At 44.2% G+C, this 15049-nt stretch overlaps 3 protein-coding genes across 3 annotated transcripts; all 3 read right to left on the bottom strand.

Annotated features, from left to right (window-relative positions):
- Positions 1-1205: 1205 nt before the first annotated feature.
- LOC135822785 (cystatin-B-like) lies at positions 1206-3471 on the bottom strand. The gene is made up of 3 exons (XM_065335612.1): positions 3310-3471; positions 2564-2671; positions 1206-1658 (listed from the first exon to the last, which is right to left on the bottom strand). Exons 1-3 carry the CDS (start codon positions 3394-3396, stop codon positions 1527-1529), a joined length of 327 nt encoding a protein of 108 aa, XP_065191684.1. The 5' UTR covers positions 3397-3471; the 3' UTR covers positions 1206-1526.
- A 2095-nt stretch (positions 3472-5566) lies between these two features.
- LOC135823631 (uncharacterized) lies at positions 5567-7362 on the bottom strand. Its single transcript, XM_065336478.1, has 3 exons — positions 7178-7362; positions 6557-6670; positions 5567-6061 (listed from the first exon to the last, which is right to left on the bottom strand). The coding sequence occupies exons 1-3, from the start codon at positions 7271-7273 to the stop codon at positions 5924-5926; spliced, it is 348 nt and encodes a 115-aa protein (XP_065192550.1). The 5' UTR covers positions 7274-7362; the 3' UTR covers positions 5567-5923.
- A 3047-nt stretch (positions 7363-10409) lies between these two features.
- On the bottom strand, positions 10410-11902 carry LOC135822784 (cystatin-B-like). The gene is made up of 3 exons (XM_065335611.1): positions 11739-11902; positions 11241-11348; positions 10410-10715 (listed from the first exon to the last, which is right to left on the bottom strand). The coding sequence occupies exons 1-3, from the start codon at positions 11817-11819 to the stop codon at positions 10587-10589; spliced, it is 318 nt and encodes a 105-aa protein (XP_065191683.1). The 5' UTR covers positions 11820-11902; the 3' UTR covers positions 10410-10586.
- Between the last annotated feature and the right edge of the window lie 3147 nt (positions 11903-15049).

Below are 15049 nucleotides of genomic sequence, written 5' to 3'. Positions count from 1 at the left end.
GCGCGTCACGTCGGAAATAACGTGCATCTTAACCTCTCTAATAGAGAGGTTTCTAATTTTCTCATCAGCCAAAATTTGTTGATTTACAGTATAAGGAGATAAAAAGAAAAAAGGAGCAAACCAAAAGAAGATAATTATTAGAGAAATAACAATCCGCAATAAATTCTGCAAATACTTTTGCCTCAGTTCTTATAACATGTACGATGAGCTAGGCAAAAAAGCATAAAAGCATAGCGTAGGGCCCTGAGCTTCCAAGCTCTCTCGTTGTCCCTCCCTCCCAACTCCAGTTGGGTATCCAGAAGTTGAGCCCATATTTGTCAGACATACTACTACCGGGTCATGTACGTTGAGTAAAAAAAAAAGAGTAAATTATCGTATCCGTTCCCGAAGGGAACTCACGACGGCCGCTAACACCCGATAAACCCTAACGTTGAGTAATAAAAAAGCAAAAAAATGTGCAGTTAACAGCACGTCAGTGACGTCACCACCAGTTCCTAAAAGGAGTAAATACTCTCCTCCTTGGTACCGGGATAGTTTCAATGACAGATTTCTTTTGACTTTGAGTTAAAAAATATCCTTTATTTCACTGGGTATTCATTTGTAATGAATGCATTTCCATTCGTTGTGTTTATTATTACCAGTAAAAGAGGCTCTTGGGTACAAAGTAAAGTCTCCCCTCACTTCCCCTGGGAAATCAAAGTGACCACTAACACTGAGAATATTGCACCCCCCCCAACACCACTGGAAAGTGTGCTAAAGAAGGTTAAGTCGCTATGGTAACGTTTGGGTATAGAATGTCGTACAGGCTTGTGCGTGCATACATTGCAAGTCTGAGCACTGAATGCGGTTAACAGCATGCGCTACTAGTCTGTGGCTTCAGCCACAGCAAGTCTGGTGCGATATTTAGTTCCCAATTTGATTTTTACTGAAGTACTGGACATGTACGTTCCAGATATTATTATAGAAACAGACCGTGGTTTGTACACCGGGGTAGGGCATTGCATTCCAAAACAGCAAGGACTGACTGAGTACTCCATTTTCGGTACTTGTAGTCGAATTTTGGAACATGGTCTCGATAGTGCAGACTAGGAAAGACTATGAAAAGAACACGTTATACGCCATTCATAGGAGACAGAGTGCTGTTTTATCGTCAGCAGTTGCTTTACACACTGTACACCCAGAACACACACACACACACTGTCGGATAGAAACACTGAAACTACACTAGTTTCCAGTTGCTTCAAAGATGTTCTAGTCGTCCGTATACAGAACAGTGCAGTGTGATAGGAAGATGTATAATCAGTACGCAATTGTGTAGTGCGATAATGCAGTGGGGGAGCTGACACGAAAAGACAAGTTACTTGAAAGAGGGATCAAATTGCTCATTGCTCATTGGCAGTCGTAGATAGTTCTAGGCAGCGCAATGATAGGTGGATATAGCGGAGCAAGAGTAGAATGAATAAGCAAAATATGATGTAAGTGAGAGCAAAATGAAGTGAGAAAAATATGGAATGATAATCGTGCGCTTAGAAGGGTTTGTCATTGAGAGGACCATCAGCGGCAACCGCGTTCAGTACAGGTGGAGTTGGGCCATCATGCACCTTGAATGGAGATTGGTACACCTGGATACGGATCAACGTCACGGTGTTGATCTGAACCTACAGTCATTATCATAATCACAGAAACGCAAACACAGATCCAATCAGTCAGCAGGTTAGGCCGTTTTTGGCATTCTCCTACTATACACGTGTAGATACAGTAGTTAGTCACAATTGGAGCATAGTACAGTTAAAACCTGGTTTAGTTGACCACCCCACGGAGTAAGCAAAAGCGGTCGTTAAAGTCAGGTGGTCTTTAGAACCAGGTCCCACAGTGTCTGTGTAGACCTGTCGGTGCATGGAAAAATGATCGTTAAGAGCAGGTGGTCGTTAATCCCAGAGGTCGTTTAATCCAGATTTTACTGCACACTACTTCGAAAAAGACAATACATTGCATAGACACATGGATGCACGGAGTGTTCCGTGACCGTAGGAATGCCACCACCCTCACGTATCAAAGCCAAACTCAGCTCTTAGCAGTGGGAGGTGAGTACATGTACATGTACATATAGATCAGACCCACCACCAAAGTGCTCAACTACTGATAATCCCATTCATGGCATCCACGTTTCCCTCGTGCAAGGCCGCGAGTTCCCGCAGCACGGCAGGAAAAATCCTTCTGCTTCCAAGCAGGACTTGAAGCTGGTACTCTCTGTTTCTCGATAATGGTCTTAGACAATTCCTCTACTCCTTGACCAATGCCGATATCAATCACAAGGAATGAGGCACAATGTTACCATCCATCGCACAAGTACATGTACAATGTTACGATGCATCGCACATGTACATGTACATTTCGTGAATCGCTCAAGGCTCTTGTACAGGCAAACAGAATACAATTCACGATGGCATGGCGAATGATTTGAACACAACACCAAAAAATAGAAAACAATTTTACGTGTAAACAGTGGCATTTGGCACATTTCGTGCATGATGCACAGAGATACATACATACAATCACTCACCTTGATGCGGTAGTTCCACCCTTCAACCACCTGCTCGATGAAGAGAGTTGCGTTGAACTGGCCAAACGGTTGACCGCCATTGATTTTGTCCTCGACGGCCTTTCGCACCTTGACACAGGATTGGGCAGATGCAGTACAGGACATGGTACATGTACAATCATGCGTGTGTATACTTCGAAGTACAAATCTCACGTACATGTGTATACATGCTATACAAAAACAAACACAAACAAAAATGCAGAACCAAAGCATATTGCCTCTATACATGCTATATTAATTTTGACAAAATATCAAATGAGCTCACTATCAAGGGCAATACTGTAGTGGTATCAGGATGCTGCTGGGTGGAAGGTCCCACAAATAAATTGTTTCGAACTAACGTTTTGAAGCATCAAATGATATCATCCTCAAGGTATCACGATCCACATAGCAATGTCATTTGGCTGGCACATATTCTCTCCCCCCCCCCGAAACCACAGTCAATAGATGCACGATCTATCGTAATTCGCTGCGTTTTTGATATTACGAGGATAATCGAATAGATTGGTGCCTAATAGCTCTACAAGGGAATTGTTTATTTCTTTTATCGCCCTTGTCTTCAGCTCACAGATATTTTAACGTCATTTGTATTATTCGCAATGTATGAGCCTACATAAACAACACAACTGAGCCGCGAAGCCCTTACAGGATCTGATTCCAAAGTATTCTAGGCCAATATCCGTACATGTACATGCAAATGTACTTACCTGGTCGCACGTTTGCTGAATATCCTCCCCAGCTGCTTTTGGAGGGTGGCTCCAAGCTCCCATGGCTTGCGCTCCTGATTTCGGCATAGTGAAATTGAGTGGTTTCGGATGTAGAGATCACTTGACGCTTGATGCTTGAAAGCCTTGATGCTTATGCTCAACTTCGCAACCGTTTCTGCCTTTTATACTACTGAGGTCCAAATGGCTTTCTTTGAATGTATTTAGGCGGCCGGATGTGCTAGGGAAAAGAATTGTGGGAGGTCGTTTCCCGGGAAAGGATCAACATCCGCTTTCTGAGATGTGCATCCACAGTTCAATGTGCACAGCCGAGGTATGTAGATATCTCGTATGCCTACCTTTAGTCACATTGTTGATGATAATACACACGTAGATGTAGATGTACGTCTCACTGCTTCATCAGAGATTCGCGCCCTCACGAGTGCATGATCCTCTTGGTGTCAAGTAGGGCTGTACACATGAACAGCAGTATAATAATGATACACCTGTCATTCACGGCCTGTTTGAAATCTTTAGCCGCAGCATAAACAGTTCAATACTGTGTTGACGTGAGTGCGAGTCTGTCACATTCTTGTCATGATCTGGTCTTGCCAGCAGTCTAATTCTCTCCCGGCACTTACATGTATGCCCTTGAGAAGCGTTTGAGTCAGCATACATGTACACTGTACAATCATAATGATTGTACAGTGTACATGTACATGCACATGTACACTGTATACTGTACACTGTACGTACAGCTACGATCAGCGGCGGATATTCTGGGGTTATGTGGGGATGAGAACTGGCGCGGGGATTGCCCAATCACATCTACAGCGACATCCTGTTGGCAATTAACGTTGAGCTGGAAAATGTCTCCACAGCACATACTAAATTTCAGAATATTAGTACAGTGTATCTGGCGTTGAAGTAGTTCGGAGCAGACCTCAAGTGTAGGCACACATTGCAGGTCGACAAGACCGGACTCGGAACAATGTTGCAAATTGGAGAGCGGCCTCAAGCCTACGGCAATCTTCATGCTGTACCAAGATCATAATACACAGGTACATGTACGGGTACATACATGGGACTGACGGGAGCTTATTTACTCATGACGTCACTGACTACAGTAATACTCCATTGTTGGAAATGGTCATCATTTTTATCATGAAACGACTTCAGAGTTTCAGCCACTTCGAAGTACACGGTACTCCAGGTGGTAAGCTATTAGGACATATATTACGCCAGCCGAGTGATATCCCTGCAAATTTTGCTCTCACTGCTTTCTGTGCATGTGCTACCAGTCAGCCCTTTCGCAAAGATGCACCCCGCTCTTGCCTAACCACAAGTCTCCAGCGAGATGTCCGCCTTGCACCTACATGTATCTGCATTTTTAAGCCCAGCTGCCCTCGTGATCTCGGCAGTTATGCCCGCGACAGAAAACAATGGAGTAACATCTGCTCAGCCATTTAGTCTAGGACTGCTCTTCTTAAATTTGACCTTTATTACAAGACTCTCTAGTACTGAGACATTAGGCGACCTGACACCTAGCTCCAACACGTCTCCAACGCCCAAACCAACAACTTGGAAGGCTCGGGTTCGGAAAGGTCCAAGAGGGGTGTCAAGTCGCCGAATGTCTCAGTATTCCTTGTCAGTTTTGTGCCATTTTGCCGCACTCGCTGACTGTATAAGTTCTGGTAACGTTGGTGGATAGTTAGTCATAACTCGTAACATTTTGTCCTTCTCCTTTTTCACCATAATTTATTTGGCTCACCATCCGAGTTGCATTTAGCGTACATATTCTCCATTGTCTGTTTTCCTCATTTTTCCTTGGTTGGTTTCACCCTTTTCTCTCCTCAATTCAATTGGCTGGCTTGACATGCTACGAGGTGCAGCAATATTAAAACAATGCCTGTGTTCTGTATTGAAGACAATCAGGTATGCATGTCGTGGGTTGAAACAAGTCGTAAACATCCTCTCACGGACCCATGCCTAGGGCGCGAGAACTTAGAGACGAGTAGACTGCTAGGACATTGTGATAAGACTATTGCATGCCACTAAGTGGCATGCAATTCTCAGGAAGTGATAGATCTACGTAGATGCAACCAACTTCGTTACTTCCTACGTCGATACTTCTATGTTTGCATGCTGCTAGATTCATGCAAAAATAGGAAAGTACTGACTTGTGCAAGGCCATTCGCCTAGAAAGTTGGATACAATCGCAGTAATAGCTATCCATGCCCAACTGACTAGGGACAAGACATTAGACGTCCTCGCAACGTACAAAACAACCATTATTCTCTGTTACAAGTATCGTATTTCGTAATACCGCTTCCCAACTCTGGGCTTCATCATGATACAGGAAGGACACTCTAGAAAGAATAAATTCATCGGTAGAGGCTATTTAAGATGAATACGAAGAGAAGTTTACACACGCCGTTGCTACTGGAGGGTACAAAGGTGGATAGAGACACAGGCAGAACACAGAGATTTTGAATGCACTTTCTAGTCATCTGATTTAGAAATCATACAAAGAAAAGAGAAATGGCATACGAAATGGTTGCTGAGCAAGTCTGCATGACACAAGTAAAATAAATACACGAACAGCGCCTTGTCTGGCTTAGTGCTCGGGGGGACCTTCCTCCAGACTTCCGTCGCAATAGGCCGTCACCTCTGGCAATAGCACAATAGGCGCGTTCGTAATTGGTGTGAATTGCTTGAATTGAAGACGAATCTGCGCAATCGGATTGATCCAAACCTGAAGATACACAAAGCCAGTGATACTGCGCCGTTCAGTAGAGAACGCAGGAGTTACTACTACCGGAAATGGGGATGACGAACAGTCATTAGGAACAATATTATAATATTGGAGCTCACTTTGACATACTGAAAATACGACAATTTAAAGCAGGGGGGGGGTGACCGGGGAGGAGAGGAATTGTTTGAGCCAGAAAGTGGAACGTCGATAGGATTACTGTAGACGTGGCAAATTGCATGTGAAGATTGAATGCAATGGAGGATTCCCCAATTGTATTCAATCTTCACATGCCGGATGGGAGGGGGGGGGGGGAGGGTTGTGGGATTATTGATTGTCAGGAGCAAAGGTAGTCACCAGACAGCAAAAACTTTGTAGTGTGATGCCGCTACTATCACGACACGTCTAAATGCTGATTGGAGACAAAAGGAAGATAATGCTGCATTGACCCTTGCCCTTAACTGGTGAAGACTACTGAGTATCAGATATTTGACTCACCTTAATCCTTGTGATCTTGTACTCATCCTTCTTGGTCAGCATCATGAAGTATGTTGGAGTGAACTGCTGAAACCTATTTCCTCCATTGTACACTTTCTCAACGCCTTCGCGATACTGCAAGATCGTAAAAATCGTACAAAGCAGCCGTTAAAGAACATCTACCCTCACATATGTCATACAACATTTCAATGTTATCTGAATTTTAAGGAACATGTATTACGCATTTTGGATGATCTTAGAGTAGAGTGCACTGCGGAGAATTAGATCTGACCGAGTTTGAAGAAATTGTTTTCAGAGAGGATAAAAAGAAGAAGAATTAAAAGGAGTCCTTTACTCTAACTAGCATGCAGGCTTGTTGCCACTCGAGGCCGTAAGGTCTCAGATTCGAGTCCTAATGCAGTTGACATTTTTTCTATTTTCAGGCAGCTCACTTCCCTCACAGTGTAATTTTAATTTGAAGTTCTCCAAACCCTTTCAAAATTATGGATACAATTTGTAACATGGAAATTGTGGGCACGAGTTGTGCGATTTTTCCATGGGTCAACATCTGAGTTCTTCAAATTATGGATGCAGTAACGTTTATGGAAATTGACAAATCCAAGCTCGGACCTACCCACCTACCTGTTCACACAGCTGCTGGACTTCTTCTGTAACTCTGTCTGGGGAAGACCACTGCGAAGGGAAGAACGTTCCACCGTCAGTCACGACACCGGACATGATGATAAAAAAGGTAGCGTGGTAGCTTGAGAAGAGATCAGCAGCACTGAGTTTCGCTTCGAGTAGAATGAGGCCATGGTTCACAAAACACGATCTTTTATACTGCTCAGAGGCGTTATATCATTGCTTGCGGTGACAATAAATTTGGAAGAAAGAATCGACACAAGACACCTGCAATGTCGTAAGGTATCAAGAATAGTGAGCCGTCGATTTTCTACCTTCGACAAGTAAACGTTGTTGACATCGTCCGTATTAAGTGTTCCTTTCTTTGTCGGCCTTACTGATGCACCATAGCTAGTCAGCTACCTGAAAGCCTCATTGTGGTTCATTAGCGTTTAAGTCGGTAGTGCTATTGAGAGTGAAGATACGTGTAACATGCGTGGAGAGAAAATCGACGTGAATCTTAGTGTTCGTTTGACGCGTCCGACAGGAAAACACAGAAAAGATACCCTTGTCCAGCAACAGTAAACTGTTGCCGAAGTGACATGAACGCAACAGTTCGACAGTTCAACAGTGACTAGTGTTTGAGTGCTTTTTAAATTAAAATAGTCAGCTTCCAGCTGATGCCTAGTGTTTGAGTGTTTTTTAATATGGTCAGCTTCCAGCTGATGACTAGTGTTTGAGTGCTTTTTTAAAATTAAAATGATCAGCTTCCAGCTGATCATGTTTATTTGCTCTGCTTTGGACATTCTATTGGCGGCTTCGAGGCAGCGGTTCGCGCATTGATAAAGTACCTTACGGAACATGTCAAGAACAGCCTATCAAAGTATAACCTTGAATGATTCACTGTCAACCGGAGCATTGGCATGGCCCACATCGAGTAAAGCCGTAACGTAAGAAAGGCCCGCAAAGAGCACGTCTTGACATAAGCAAAGTCAACTACATACACACTTCATATCATTTGAGGTGCATGCAACTGTCACTGTAGATTTGACAGTTCTTACTGCATACAACGTGCAGAACAGATCACACGCAAGCAGCAACGTAAAACAAGGTCTTTGGTGGAACTGCGAGTTTCGAGCTTAGACGATCGTTATCATACTCATGGCTGATGGTGGCTTAAGCATGACACTTGGAGGCAAACACACACAATTTTCGTTCTCTTCCAAGCATGTCATGTCGTGACCCAACCACCACCACACTCCATTACTCACCCCAGTGTCTGGAGATATGTGGATTTTGTAGAAAAAAAGAGAAAAAACACACATTGCAATGCACACTGCAATGTACTGAGCACAAACATTGTACTAACAAAGTCTATAGCGGTGTCGCGTTCACTTGTAAGTATTGCCGTCAATAGGTGTGGAAGCATGAACATATGTATTGAGTATGGATACACAAGGCCGAATACTAGACCAATAACTTTATCCTTGGATGTAATGTACGTTTACGTAACAATGCGCACTAAATTCCTCAGTATGGCATGGTATTAATCCTTAGTTTTCAGCATGTAGAATAGATGATTGCATTGGCTACCTTTGGTGTAGTATAACAGCCTTGCCCAATGTGTTCTGGAATTATTGTTGTTGGGACGCTCTACTGGCCCTACCCGTAATAACCTCTCATGCAACTGCAATGCAAGATTATAACGTGTATTCTCATGTTCGGTTCATGACCATGGATGAATGTGAGACCCTTGGAGTCGAAGAATGATTTGAACAAGGAACATGGAGATGTAGATGTAGTGTGTGATCATGAGACCATTATTTTACAGTTTTTGTGTGGCGACCTGGACATGGCGCATAATTACACAATTCAAATCGTACTACAGTATATGTTCTCGTATAACTCAGTACATTGAACAGGCCACATTCTGCCCTCTACAGGTCACGGCTGTACTGTGAATATGTATGTATGTCTGTATGTATGTATGTATGTATGTATGTATGTATGTATGTATGTATGTATGTATGTATGTATGTACACTGTTGTGAATTCCAGCAGAAATCCAAGAGAGCTCGATACCCGGAAGGTAGAGCCGTGACACACTAGTCAGAACAACAGATGGCTTGATCAGTCACAACTTAAAAAGTTTCATGCCATCCCAGGCACTCATCAGGTGATATGAACATCAAGAAAAATAACCCACTATTTAAAGCCCAGTATGGCGGGACAAGGATAACAGAAAGCGCTAGGGGCGCTATCAACTCATATCCGATTCAGTGTCATAGCCAGTAAGGACTTTCTTAAGATTTTTCTTGATGTTAATATCACCTGATGAGTGCCTGAGATGGCATGAAACTTTAAGTTGTGACTGATCAAGCCATCTGTTGTTCTGACTAGTGTGTATGTATGTATGTATGTATGTATGTATGTATGCAGTCCAGTTCTGCCCCGATTGTTGCCAATGTCACAAGCTCTTCACCTGTACGCCTACGGAAACCGTGCTGTACCGCTCACTGTCCCATTTGTGAACGTTGCTGTAAGTCGATCCGGGGCTTTGCTATCCACAACTGCAACCGATCCACCAGGCGTCCAACTGCTGATGAAAGGGACAAGTTCCAATTGCAATGTCAGAATTGCCAGAGGCGTTTCAAGAGGCGAAACGACTTATCCCGTCACCAACGCTCATGTCTCCTCTCGTCTCCGTCTCGCTCAACGAGAAACACGTGACCTACATGGCAGTGTATACCAGGACCAGGACCAGGATGTATGTATGTATAACTCATAATCACAAGGTGATTGAAGAGGCATTAATCAGCGAGAGAATTGTGAGTGATGTCTCTGAATCAAACTCTATCGTGTGCTGCATGAGAGAGGGCATGCAAGGGAAGACCCGTCCAACTTTTAATGTTAGAAATCCATGATGTCGCGGGCCTTCCTCTCGGTCGAGATGCAGGAGTTGAATATGTACGGGCACCATATTGCAGCGCGCCAAATCCCCGTTCAGCACTATACAGCTGTACTTGTAAACGCCTGCTCAAACCAGTGCCCGCAGTGGTAAAGACCACAGGACTAAGTATGACTAGTGTACAACTTAACAAGGAGCTACATGTACGTGGTAAACGTCAGGATAATAATAATTTTTTAAATAATTATTATCGTGACGCCAGTGAGTACATGTACAGGTAGGTGGATACCCTCGACCTACGCACAAGCATGCTACCTTACAGACCACTCATGGAAGGAAGTCAAACAAATTTCAAATGTAGTTCTTTTAGCTCTTGCCTTGGAACACAGTAGGAAGGAAATAAGAAACCAGGCTTGTTAGAATTAATTTTGGAATCAATGTGGGATCAGGAAGATATGCCTAGATAATGTCGTTGAATTCTAATATTGACGAATAAAATGGTGATCGAGATGGTTAGGCAATTTAGAAAGGTCCATCAAGAGGGCCATCAGCAGCCACTGCCGTTAGCTGAGGTGGAGTGGGCGCGCCCATAACCAGGAATGGTGACTGGTACACTTGAATACGGATGACTGATACCGTATTGATCTCAACCTGTAAAGTAAAGCGAAGACAAAACACACAAACAATGAGTCAACCAGAAGGCGCTAGTACTTGTGAATATTTCTCAAACAATTACGTAAACAGATAACTCGGATGGAGAGCCAGGGAGGAATTTAAAGGAATGAAAAAAGGACCAAAGAACTACAAGTTACGCTCTACTGTCCACTAACACCACCAGTTACTTGACAATGAGCTCATGCCATAACATTGCACGACACTGACCAACGGTACTGACGTTCTACAACAAACTGCTAATCAGCTTTAGCTCATCATGGATTAGCACTCCAACTGTGTTCCAACTTGAAAGGTCCCATATTGTAAGTTTGAGTACAAGTACTAACATAGGTCTTTACGTGAACATTCACATCATACAGAACAACTAGATATCGCAGGCGATACTTAGGGAACCTTTACCAGCATAATTATATGATCTGAGACGTAAGTGCACAAGTACGCAAGTGTAAGTGCACAAGTGTAAGTGCACCTTCCTATTTCAGAGCCATAGGCGATGCTCACCTTCATGCGGTAATTCATCCCTTCCACCACTTGTTCCACGTAGAGCGTTGCATTATACTTTCCAAAAGGAAGTCCGCTGTTGATCTTTTCCTCCACTGCTTTTCGCACCTTGGCACGGGAAAGGAAAGTGGGCACCGACACACAGAAAAACACACTTCAATGTTCTAGCGTTCTAGCCCAAACAGATGCATATGCGCCATCCCCAGCCAAGGCTAAGGTAATGAACATTCAGATGAAGCCTGGATTCTGATCAAGCAACTGAGCACCTCATAGAACGCTAAAAAATGGTTACATTGGGAATACACCAATTCTCTAGCCGTTTCACCACCGCTTGGGTAATAACGGTAATGCTCTAATGACCATGCAAAGTTCGCATGGATTTTACCACTTTGTGCAACGCTTCGATTAGCAGCATAAAGCCCACTGCCGTTAGTTTACGGACCAAGAATAAGTCAAGTCGCTCCATGTGACACACTGAATGTTTCACAAAGTAATTACCGCATCGCATGTTGCCTGGATGGGTTCTTCAGCTGGCTTGGGCGAGCTCCATCCCCCGAGTCCTTGCGCTGATTCGGACATGGTGAACACTGAACGGTCTTTCGGGCTAAACTAATCACTGAAATCTTCGGAAACCTCTTGCAATATGCACAGTGTTGCGCAAGTGCGAGCCTTTATATACTATCAGTGTACTGTGATGAAGTTCCCGGCATGATGCTCGCACACGAGGTGATCGGGTGCGTATGCGTGGGACAGTGTGGGAAAGTGCAGTGTCCCGATGTGTGATATAATGCAGTATTCCTGGGAACAGTTTTCTAGTAGCAGTGATCCAATTATCCGTTCCCCTGGGTGCTCGCTCATTGTACGAATTCCACTTCAGGGCAACACCTGCACTGTCCTCACTTCCGCAAAAATACTCAACTAGCGCCAAACACTACTAATCGTAGCGCCTTTAGCATAGCACTGAGAACTTGAGAAGTAGGACACACTCCAGGCTCTTGAACAAAATTTCGCATAGCATAGCTTCGGGATGTGAACACTTCTACTACAGTCTACATGTGCATAACAGAAGCAAACTGTCATTGTCCGTGCTACAGATGTTCCTGTTGACGTGTATATTCAGTGTTGCTGTGTACCCGTGTACTCGACAGCTGTGCACTGGTCCTTCGGTGTCTCCAGTTCATTTGTTAGTTTGTGCATGGCACAGTTGACAAAAAGACAGTACCGACACGTCAAATCTACATTTTAATGCGACACTGCAGGTTACAACGGATTATCTTGTTGATGAATGACAATACTGCTATTGAATATCATGTAGAATTGTAAATTATCAATTGCACCCAGTGCGATCATATTACGCAATCGATCGCTAAAATAATTGGTTTGACAGTTTTGGTTTGCATCTCATGCCTGCAGCAATCAGGCAAACATGACGGTCTATGGACAGTGATTGAACGTCAGGGCTGTAGGATGCTGCTTCACAACCTGCCTGCCAGCCGGCCAACGTCTGCTATTTTGTCACATGTCAGGATGCAGATGTAATGTTTGAAATTCATTGCTGCACGTCAGTTGCAAGTTCAAAGCCTGCACACAATGATCAATGTCACCCACCGTCGGACAGGAGACAGGAGGAACCCACGATATTCTGGGGTTAAGCAGGGTTGCGTGCCCATGGCACCGCTCTTCATAGACTTGTACCGCTGCTACCCCTTTCCGCTGCTGCTCGACACTTTTCTCAGTTCCAGAGAAAGAGGCCATCTGTGTGCACATCTGTGGCCAGCAAGACCAAGAACGTGCCCCACATTAATATTTCTTCATTGCAGACCCACCAACATTCAGTCAATGTGAGCATGTTCTGTACGGTTTGGCTATAAAACAAAAGAGCTAGATAATTCGCCTTTGGCCCATACGGTACGCTATGATGCTATACAAGTGAAGAAGGCATCATCCGGGCACCTTCCACAATATTCTATCCTACAGTATGTTAACCAGTGAATACGCGCAATTACCCTTGACACACACACACATGTTCTAACGCGTGTTTGATACATTGGTAATAGGGTGGTGAAGTCAGCATATTCTGTCTAGAAAACCTCAGGCGGCAACATTCACTAAGGGAATGGTCCATAATTGAGATGTCGTTATTAGACCTCAGAACAGACGGTGAACTGCGTGGTTCACATCAAGAGAATTCCGTAGCATGTGCATCCGTCAATTCACCGTCAGGCTATTTTGGCAAACATTCCACCTGGAGTATGGGCTTTACTTTCGGCATTGGGTGCACCGGGGACGGATCCGGTCCTTGTCTAATTGACAGTCACGGAGCCTGTTTTTCAGCTGGGTGTGCAAGGATGTACAATGTGGATTTACTCGGAATTCAGTTGATGACGGAAATGTGCTCGTCTGTATCCTCGGGAAGCAACGCACCTCATGCACCTCATGCACCTCATGCACCTCATGCACCTCATGCACCTCATGCACCTCATGCACCTCATGCGTAGACAGTGCAGTGTAGAGTCATTCTGCGTACTTGCATTCGTTCTATTACACGCAGTAAAGAGAGAGAGAGACAAGAGAGAGAGGGAGGGAGAGAGAGAAAGAAAGAAAGAGAGAGAGAGAGAGAGAGAGAGAGAGAGAGAGAGAGAGAGAGAGAGAGAGAGAGAGAGAAGGAGAGAGGGAGAGAGAAAAAGAGAGAGACAGAGAGAGAGAGAGAGAGAGAGAGAGAGAGAGAGAGAGAGAGAGAGAGAGAGAGAGAGAGAGAGCGAGAGCGCGAGAGAGAAAGAGAGAGAGAGAGAGGGAGAGAGGGAGAGAGAAAGAGAGAGAGAGAGAGAGAGAGAGAGAGAGAGAGAGAAAGAAAGAGAGAGAGGGAGAGAGGGAGAGAGAAAGAGAGAGAGAGGGAGAGAGAAAGAGAGAGATAGATAGAGAGAGAGAGAGAGAGAAAGAGAGAGAGAGGGAGAGCGGGAGAGAGAAAGAGCGAGCGAGAGCGAGAGAGAGAGAGAGAGAGAGAAAGAGGGGGAGAGCTTTGAAAGCCCTGCCATAAACTGGCATTGAGCGATATTTGTATTGTGTTTTATTATTTTACGTGTAAATTCCCAATAAAACCTAAGGTCGTCTTACAGGGCGCCCTAGGTGATTTTATAATAATTATATAATGTGTTAAAAGTTCTTCGCAAAATGGATATAGGATATTTCTTTTCGTGCAGTGGAGGACCCTATGTGATTATGTTCAGTTCCAGTACGTGTAGTTATTATGTTGTCTGGCCATTCACTGTAGCAATGGAGTAGGATAGTGTACCGAGCCCCGAACGTTGTATTTCTTACTTGCGAATCCATTGAAGTTAGATGCAGGATTCTATTAGACTGGATACAGCAGAACACTTCTGTTCACTTGCCTAAGGCCTCGGTCACACTACGGCAGTTTGAAGCTGGACGCAGCGTCAAGCCGCAGCACTTGACGGAGACGCGGGGTCACACAGTGTTTTGTTTTTTTTGCAGCTCAGGACTGCCGCGGCTTGACGCATTTGTCTACGTCACAAAACCACCAGGAAAACTCAATGACGACACGGATTCCCACGGAAACCGGCCTTTTGCTTATTATACAAAAAATTTGTCGGACAAAGTTTTCGAATTTTTCATTGATTTTTGATTACAAGAAGACGAAAGGTACTAGGTCCACGCGTGCACGATCGTTGTTGTTTCTTTCCGAATTTGAAGCCATTTTCAGTTGTAGTGTCATTGATCAGGCAAGAAAAGTCTGCATCGCAGCTGTGTTTCTCATGACTTCGTCATACTGGTTGTCCTTTTTGGGGCTC

Source organism: Sycon ciliatum, chromosome 8, assembly GCF_964019385.1.
Source record: "Sycon ciliatum chromosome 8, ocSycCili1.1, whole genome shotgun sequence".
NCBI lineage: Eukaryota > Metazoa > Porifera > Calcarea > Leucosolenida > Sycettidae > Sycon > Sycon ciliatum.
This window is presented reverse-complemented; position numbering and strand designations above follow the sequence as displayed.

Bases quoted from the DNA above. Each gene is read 5' to 3' on its own strand.
- LOC135822785 (XM_065335612.1), bottom strand. From the start codon at position 3,396: ATGCCGAAATCAGGAGCGCAAGCCATGGGAGCTTGGAGCCACCCTCCA. The intron at 2,672-3,309 runs GTAAGTACATTT...TCCTGTGTCAAG, and splicing joins TTCAGCAAACGTGCGACCAG to GTGCGAAAGGCCGTCGAGGA. The intron at 1,659-2,563 runs GTGAGTGATTGT...TAATGACTGTAG, and splicing joins GGTGGAACTACCGCATCAAG to GTTCAGATCAACACCGTGAC.
- LOC135823631 (XM_065336478.1), bottom strand. From the start codon at position 7,273: ATGTCCGGTGTCGTGACTGACGGTGGAACGTTCTTCCCTTCGCAGTGG. The intron at 6,671-7,177 runs GTAGGTGGGTAG...ACGATCTTGCAG, and splicing joins TCCAGCAGCTGTGTGAACAG to TATCGCGAAGGCGTTGAGAA. The intron at 6,062-6,556 runs GTGAGTCAAATA...GTGTATCTTCAG, and splicing joins ACAAGATCACAAGGATTAAG to GTTTGGATCAATCCGATTGC.
- LOC135822784 (XM_065335611.1), bottom strand. From the start codon at position 11,819: ATGTCCGAATCAGCGCAAGGACTCGGGGGATGGAGCTCGCCCAAGCCA. The intron at 11,349-11,738 runs GTAATTACTTTG...TCCCGTGCCAAG, and splicing joins TCCAGGCAACATGCGATGCG to GTGCGAAAAGCAGTGGAGGA. The intron at 10,716-11,240 runs GTGAGCATCGCC...TTTACTTTACAG, and splicing joins GGATGAATTACCGCATGAAG to GTTGAGATCAATACGGTATC.